Source organism: Heptranchias perlo, chromosome 2 (genome assembly GCF_035084215.1).
Source record: "Heptranchias perlo isolate sHepPer1 chromosome 2, sHepPer1.hap1, whole genome shotgun sequence".
Taxonomy (NCBI): Eukaryota; Metazoa; Chordata; class Chondrichthyes; order Hexanchiformes; family Hexanchidae; genus Heptranchias; species Heptranchias perlo.
This window is the reverse complement of record NC_090326.1, coordinates 113,661,087-113,670,005: the sequence shown is the minus strand read 5'-3', so window position 1 is coordinate 113,670,005 and position 8,919 is coordinate 113,661,087. Positions and strand designations below refer to the sequence as shown.

Genomic DNA, 8,919 nt, shown 5'->3' with positions numbered 1-8,919 from the left:
TATAATTGTGTCTGGTGCAGATTTTATTGAAGATTACAGTAATAAAACAATTCCCAGTATTTAAGTAGCTTTATTATGGTGGTATTAGTGTGTAACTTGTTACAGAAACGGGCCAATCCAAGTGTCTCCCTAAACTTGCTGGCAGTCTAAGAGTTAACAGACACACCTTGCCACTCCAACTTTCAACCAAATGCCGCAATACTAGTAACCCATTTCTGTGGCCTGGATGAGTCCGTGTTTTATTTATTCACAGGGTATGAGAGGCTGCAGCCCCTGTTCCACTATCTAAGGGGGCTACTCCTCAAGTTTTGGCTATATTTCAGTCCCACGCTCCTGATCTTTGGCTGCCTGGTGCGGAGGGGGACGGGCAAGTCGGAGGATGTCCTCGTGGGTGTCTAAGGTGGCTATCCACAGGTCCAGGCTAGATGTGCCCTTGGGGACGGTCGCTCCAGCTGTCTGTCTCTCTTTCTCCACGTCCGGGTGGCCCTGGAGAGGGAGCACGCGGTGTCTGCTGGTATGCTTGAGGCTTTTTGCGACCGGTAGGCACCGCAGGGGCTGGAGTGCATCCTGGATCATTATAATAAAATTATTATACGACTGTTATTTGGTTTATGATTTGTTTTAAATAAAACATACTCGAACACCCACCCCCCCTTTCTTATAAAAGGGAGCCTAAAGCACACACACAAAGACAAACCTCACTTATAAAAGGGGGCTTAAAAAGTGAAAAATACCGGTAACCTGAAAACGTGTCTTTTACTGTACGACCTCCCATTACCAGTGCTCTCCATTCAACATTGTCTTTTATGCAGCTCCCTGATGTGAGCATTAAGACCTATTAATTTAGCCAAAGTTGCAACATCACCAAACTGAGAGACAACATCATCAAACCACCAATTGTTCTTCCAGTACACATAGAAAGCAACAAGGTTTATAAATGTGTGGTATAAACAAACATATCAGGTAAATTATCCTGTTGGGTAAACGTGATTCATTTTCCCTAACCAAGTGTTTTCAACATGCAGGGATTGTATATCGAGGAAGTGAATGCAACGACTCGCCAAGTGTCGAAGGTGCGAGCTGTACCCAAAATTTAGGCGGTGTTTTAGGCCCCAGAATCTGTTTAGCCAGAAACCCCTCATCTAGTCCGATGAATGCAAACTCAGTTAATTATTTATAAAAAAAAACAGGGCTTCACTTTTGAAATTAGACTGAGCTGGACATGTAACACCCACACCATACATGACACCTTCACATCTCAGTTCTAACTGTATACCTAATAATTGTTAGTATTTTAATTGCAGCTGGATGATTTCAATCCTCATAATTTCCAACTTCAAAATTAGGGTGAACTTTAACCATTAACTCAGGATCCCGCACCAACCACACTAAATCCAGTGCTGCTACCGAGTATGTTCTATCACCAACTCCATTTTTGAACTTTGAAATATTTTTGGGCGTTAAACGGTTCCTCTTACTACAAAATGGCGGCCTTTGAGGGTCACGCGCCGAGCGGGCGGAATCTCCTCAGCGTGAAAACGGGCTGGCTTGGACTCTACCATCATCCATCCGTACAGGATACATCGAAAATATACTCATTTCCACAGTTATGATTTTGCCTCGATGTGATGGTGCTTCTAATCACACCAACAAATATTGCACGTAATATTAGCATAGTGACTATTTACCGAAAAGGGTAAATGGTTATTATACGACGGTGACTTTTCAAAAGCCCTTATGCTACCCCTTCTCGATGAAAATGAACGCTGTTGATTGGACCGCGAATATAAATAGTGCGCGCGGCGGAGGCGCGTGTTGCTAGTAGTTCGGTGGTAGGAAGCTAGCTGATGGTGGTGAAGAGAATGGCCGAAATGGTAAAAGCAGCAGGCGGGAATTAACGCGGGATTAGTCTCCATGTTTTGTGTTCACGAGGCGGTTTGAAAAATGTGTTTCGTTATTTTTTGATAAAGTAAAATTAAAACCCTAAACCACGTGCCGTGTTCCCCAGAGCCGCCGAGGGCGGCGTGGGGCTCTCGACGCCTGCAATCTACACAGTTAAATGACTGTTTCGACGCGTAAACATTTCCAAGTTTCATGGAGCTTAAGAGCTGTGAGGGGAGAAAGGGGTTTGCTTTTTACACGTTATATGTCCCACCTCGTCGCCTTTCAGTTTACGAGTTAAGTGTTGAAGCCGGGTGTTCTTTGGTTTCTTTTTGTAAATGCTCACCTTTCTTTATAGTTCGCCCAGTTAGCCGATGCCCTGCCTGCCGCGAACACAACCACTAAATGAGTTTCTAGCTTCGCAAATACTTACAAATTTCAGGACCCCATTATCTTTACAAATGTGGTAATGCTTAAAGATCGATTTATGGTGGCCAGGAACGGCAGCCAGAGGGGAAAGGGTGATAGAAGGAGTGGAGGCTAAGTTTATTATTAGAATCGAAGTTCGATAATGTTGGTGGACATTCACGTTTGATCTGTTCCACTATCCACATCGCTGTTTTTAAAAAGAAATTAATTAAACCGTGTTAATAAAACCTCAAGGTGGCATCACTTGAATTCACAAAATAGATTCATATGAGAAGCTATTTGTCCCATCTCAACTCATCCATCCAGAATGGACGACCTACGTTATTATCCAACACGTCATGTTGAATGAACCAAAGGCTTTGCCTCCAGTCCACGTGGAAGGCCAAAGTGTTGGCTTACTCTTTTATGAAAAAGTTATGTCATAGATGTTCTTTTCACCATTTTTTTATACTGCCATATCTCAAGTGGTGCTGTGGATCAACCTGATCAATGCCAAATAATTCCCTTAGTGTCAAACTGAACAATGTGTTCAAGGTGTTATCTGACCAAGGCACTGTTCAGTCTTAGCATAACATCTTTTGACGTGTACTCAACTGACCTAGCAATATAGTTAAGCTTTTACCTTGTTTTTTTGGTGTTGGGCACTGATTTGACATGTTAAGTGCCAAATCTATTATCTTGCTTAGGTACTTCTCAGTTGTCCTTTTAGCTATGCTTAGTATCTTTCACTAATTTGTATTGAATTTCATCGGTTACTGATTTGCCCAATTGCAGATTTTATTTGATTTTATAGATTACTTTCTATGCCTTGGCTGCGCCCAGGTACAATGACAGCTATATGGTATCTTTAACATACAAGACATCCCAAAGTGCTTTACAGAGGAATAGTATGTAGAACACACACTGCGCCTTAGCAGAGACGTGAGTGGAGCTGACTGAAGGGTAGGTCAGAAGGTAGTATTGGAGGGTAGAGAAGCAGAGGGAGTTTCACAACACGTGAAAAATTGCCATCAATGATGAAATGGCGACTCATCTAAGACTTGGTCGGATGAACAACGCGGAAGCAATTGTGAGGTCAAGAGAAATCAGATACGGCAAGGTGTCATCAGCATACATATAGAAGTTGATCCCATGCTGGAGATGATGTTGCCAAGGACCAGCAGATGGATAAGAAAGAAGCCACAGATGGATTTTTTGAGGACTTCGAGGTGACAGCACAGGAGGGCGAAGCCATTCTTGGTGATCGTAGAATCGTACAGCACAGAAGGAGGCCATTCGACCTGTCGTGCCTGTGCCGTCTCTTTGAAAGATCTATCCAGTTAGTCGTGCTCTCCTGCTCTTTCTCTATAGCCCTGCAAATTTTTCCTTTTCAAGTATTTATCCAATTCCAGATCATAACAACTCAGTGTGTTTTTAAAAAAAAAATCTCATCTCCCCTTTGGTTCCTTTGCCAGCTATCTTAAATCTGTGTCCTCTGGTTACCAACTGTCCTGCTAGTGGAAACATTTTCTTCTATGTACTCTTATCAAAACCCCTCATAATCAAATCTCCCTGTAACCACCTACATTGGAACAGGAGTAGGCTGTTTAGCCCCTCGAGCCTATTCCGCCATTCAATAAGATCATGGCTGACCTGTGACCTAACTCCATTTACCCGCCTTAGCCCCATTTCCCTTAATACCTTTGGTCAATGGAAATCTATCAATCTCAGATTTAAAATTAAAAATTGAGCTAGCATCAACTGCAATTTGCAGAAGAGATGTCCAAACTTCTACCATGCTTTGTGTGTAGAAGGGTTTCCTAACTTTACTCCTGAACGTCCTGGCTCTAATTTTTAAGCTACGTCCCTTAGTCTTAGACTCCCCAACCATAGAATCATAGAAAGTTACGGCACAGAAGGAGGCCATTCGGCCTATTGTGCCCATGCTGGCCGAAAAAGAGCTATCTGGTTTATTCCCATTTTCCAGCACTTGGTCCGTAGCCCTGTAGGTTACGGCACTTCAAGTGCACATCCAAGTACTTTTTAAATGAGTTGAGGGTTTCTGCCTCTACCACCCTTTCAAGCAGTGAGTTCCAGACCCCCACCACCCTCTGGGTGAAAAAATTTCTCCTCAGCTCCCTTCTAATCCTACCAATTACTTTAAATCTATGCCCCCTGGTTACTGACCCCTCTGTTAAGGGAAATAGGTCCTATCCATTCTATCTAGTACATTCATAATTTTATATACCTCAATTAAATCTCCCCTCAGCCTCTTTTGTTCCAAAGAAAACAACCCCTGTCTATCCAATCATTTCTCATCGCTAAAATACTCCAGCCCTGGCAACATCCTCGTAAATCTCCTCTGTACCCACTCTAGTGCAATCACATCTTTCCTGTAATGTGACCAGAACTGTGTGCAGTACTCAAGCTGTGAACTAACCAATGTTTTATACAGTTCTGGCCTAACCTCCCTGCTCTTACGTTCTGTGCCTTGGCTGATAAAGGAAAGTATCGCATATGCCTTTTTAACCACCTTATCTACCTGTCCTGCTACAGGGATCTGTGGACATGCACTCCAAGGTCCCTTTGTTCCTCTACACTGCTCAGTATCCTCCCATTTATTGTGTACTCACTTGCCTTGTTTGTCCTCCCCAAATGCATTACCTGAAACTTCTCTGGATTGAATTCTATTTGCCACTTTTCTGTCCACCTGACCAGTCCATTGATATCTTCCTGCAGTCTACAGCTTTTCTCCTCATTATTAACCACATGGCCAATTTTTATCATCTGCAAACTTCTTGATCAAACCCCCCACCAGCAGAAATAGTTTCTCACTACCCTATCAGTTCCCCATAATATCTTGAAAAGTTTGATCAAACTTTTCGAGTATTAATCTTCTAACTTCCAGGGAATACAACCCTAAATTGTGTAATCTCGCCTCGTAGTTTAACCCTTGGAGTCTAGGTATCATTTTAGTAAATCTATGCTGCACTCCCTCCAAGGCCAATATATCCTTCCGAGGGTGCGGTGACCAGAACTGAACACAGTACTCCAGATGTGGTCTAACCAGGGTTTTGTATAGCTGTAGCATAACTTCTACCCGCTTCTCTGCTCTACGGAGAACAATTCCAACTTCTCTAGTCTCTTCACATAACTGAAGTCCCTCATCCCTGGTACCATTTTAGTAAATCTCTTCTGCACCCTCTCCAAGGTCTTGACATCCTTCCCAAGGTGTGGTACCCAGAATTGGATACAGTACTGCAGCTAACGCCTAACCAGTGATTTATAAAGGTTTAGCATAACTTCCTTGCTTTTGTACTCTATACCTCTATTTATAAAGCCAAGGATCCTGTATGTTTTTGTTAACAGCTGTCTCAACTTGTCCTGCCACCTTCAAAGATTTGTGCACAGGTCTCTCTGTTCCTGCACCCCCTTTAAAATTGTACCATTTATTTTATATTGCCTCTCCTCATTCTTCCAAAATGCATCACTTCAGCTTCTTTGCATTAAATTTAATCAGTCATGTGTTTGCCCATTTCACCAGTCTATGTTCTGAAGTCTGCTTCTATCCTCCTCACTGTTTACTCCAGATGTGCTGGCTGTGTCCAGACTGGTAGAAATAGAACCATGCAAGGCCAGTTCCATGGAGTTGTGCAACTGAGGAGAGCAGTGAAGGAGGGCGGCATTGTCAAATGATATGACAGCTCAAGGTGGATAAGGCGGAATAAAGCATCATGGTAATGGTTGCAGAGGGTGTCGTTGGTTAGGGCCATTTCCGTGTTTTGCAAGGGATTGCGGTAGAGATGGGCATGGAGCTGGGAGGTGGCGATGCATCTTATGATAAAAGATGGTGCTACAGAATGGATGGATAGATCCAGGGTGGGTTAATAGTCTTAACATCTGAACTTCACCAGTTTGCATTGGGTTTTAGGTAGCTGCACGATATTTATACAGACTCAGTTCATGGGTACCACAGGAATCCTTTGTACACTGGAAAACCTATTTAAAATTTGCACAGCTCACATCTCCTACCTCATCAGGTTGATCTGAGAATGCATCCAGCATTGTTTGCTTAAGCAGTATGCTGCATGTCCAGTAAGGAAGGTTGTAGTTCTGTGTGACAAAGCAGGTAAGTGACCTGAAGATAGGAAACAATAGGAGCAATAGTAACCATAAGCTTATTAGATTCACATTGAACACTGATGGTTTTTCTTTGCCAGTCTCGTGTCTGCATGCAAAGAAGCCCATCACATTTGAGTCTCTAAATCAAGCTATTGAGAAATTGGTATATGTAGAATTTCTGTTTTCTTGATATGGAATGTGCACACTCTTAAGGGACAACCCAGCCCCCCCTCCCCCGGGCCTTGTCTAAGTACACAGTGCTTAAGTGCAGGTTGGTAAGATCCCCAAGTATGTGCATGAGTGAATCTGAAGTTTAATTGACTAAAACTGCACTAGATGCTAATATAGATTACTTTGATTTTTTCCACTTATCAGCTGGTTTCATCTGCATTGTAATAAGTGCATTACTTCCTGTTGCCTGATTTGTTTTAGTATGGCAAGACTTATTTGCTGCTGTTGCTACAACAGTCTTGCTTGCAGCTGCAATTTCGCTTGCAGCAAAGTGTTCAGGATGGGAATTCCTTTTGTAGTTCTCATGGTGCTCCCAAGATTTTGAGAGAAAGATGAATTCATGATGAGACAAGAAAGACAGATGTGATTGCACCTCAAGTTTATGTTAGCACCTGTCCTTAGCCCAGGACCTGAATTTACTGATGTAGGCAGTCCAACCTGGCATCTTGCATGAGACCTCTTTGCTACCACTGCATCACAAGGGAGGTTGTCATTGAGCTATGCCATCTTCTGGAGGCTGACCTACAAAAAAAAGTCACAGGGACAGCTCCTCTCTGTGTGAAAGTCAATACTGCATCAAGCTGCTATGCTACCGGATCCTTCCAATCTACCACTGGCAACGTACATCACATTATCAAGCAAGTGAGAGCCCTTGTTTGCAAGGAGAAATGTATTCGTCAAGGCAAAAAGGCATCAGCTCACCAGGGCACAGAATGTTCCTTGGGTGCCAAGGTTCCCAAGAATGCAGAATATTGTAGATGGGACTCGTAGTCACCTGACTTCTTTACTCTTCCTCACCCATGCACTCAGCTTCACTTGCTACTGGCTCCTCAAGTTCACTAATATCCTCTGGAATGTTTATAGGTATGTTGATATTTGAAAACTTCAGAGAGGGATGTAGTGTGCTCTGGGCCACTGACAGCAGTATTTCAGTGCTTTCAGACCTACAATTTAAAAAAAAAAGACAAATATTAGAAAGCTGGTTCTCCTGACGCACCTTCAAAAGAGTTTGCATTTCAAGATACTTTTTTGTGATGTTTGTATGGTTGTGTCTGAGTGAGCAAGAGGAACAAGACACAAGCAAGATGGTACTGGTCCTGAGCTTGTCAGGCCTGCTGCTTCACTTTTTCCGATCGTCTCCATGCTCTGATATGCCTAGGTTGGTTTCCTCCAGCAGCAGCACCAAGGGGTCGGATCTTTGAATGTTGAGTGCCGAGACTTTCCACCTAAGGGATATGGAGCCAAGGCGGGTGGATGGAGTTAGTCATGATCTCGTTGAATGGCGGAACAAGTTTGAGAGGCTGAGTGCCCTACTCCTGTTCCTATGAGACTTGAAAAGTGGATTCTGCATGCAGCATTCAAACTGGGAAAATGGCAGAGGCAGTGTTTCCCTCATTTTCTTGTCATCTACATGTGACTGCCCACATTCGGGCTGGTGCATTTAATGCAACTCGTACTGCAGTTTGAAAAGGGGGGGGGAAGTGGGGATGTGGTGGAATGTCTCTGAAATCTAGAATAGTTTTCTTTGTATAATTGCTAAAATCAAAAGTACTGTGATTTTTATCATGAGTGACAAATCTAATTGTGTATATAGCACCTGGCTGAAGGCTTTTGATTCCATTCATGTTCCCTTCTAGTTATTTGGCCCCCATGTTAGTTATCTATGTCTGAATTATTTATTCATGCTAGCTGAGAACCAATATAAAGCATTTGGATATAATTTGCAAATCCGCCCAGTTAACTTAATTTAGATAGGATCACCTCTTTAAGTTGTACCATATTTAATTCCTTTGTACAGTATTGAGTGTTAATAATTTATCTGCTTCAAGTCCTTTTAGGCTCATCATCCTTAGAGCTTCAGTAGCTGCTGTTTTAAAATAGTGAGCTGTGGTGGCTTTCTGGCTGTACTATGGTAAACTGTATCCCATTATGGGAGACTTTTTAAAGTATATTTTCCTGAAGGAACAGATCAGCAAAGGCTCTCAAGTGTTGACAGAGGTTGAGCAAGTGCTTTTACTTGTGATCTAATGCTGAAAAGTTACTAACTAATCTTAAAAAATGTAATCGAGTACTAGAGTGTTGGAAAGAACACTCAGTGAGGGTAGAATTGCCGTGATTTGAAACTGACAGAAATAGCATTTTTCTCCTAGATTATTTATTTGGATTGTTTATCACTAGTAAAAGCACATGGGTTTTAAAAATTCAGGTTTGCACAGAGAATATCCAGCCTTTTTGATATACATTCAGCTCAGAATCCAGACATGTCTTTGGACATCG

General features: G+C 42.5%; 1 protein-coding gene across 1 annotated transcript in view; it reads left to right on the top strand.

The window, feature by feature from the left end:
* Window positions 1–3,473: 3,473 nt before the first annotated feature.
* The window catches only part of dazl (deleted in azoospermia-like), a gene marked incomplete at its 3' end in the record, with an annotated part of 82,009 nt that continues 76,563 nt past the window's right edge, over window positions 3,474–8,919 (top strand). Inside the window, exon 1 of the mRNA XM_067996114.1 lies at window positions 3,474–3,563. Within this exon, the coding sequence (XP_067852215.1) occupies window positions 3,474–3,563 (90 nt within the window). The remainder of the gene's footprint in view (window positions 3,564–8,919) is intronic.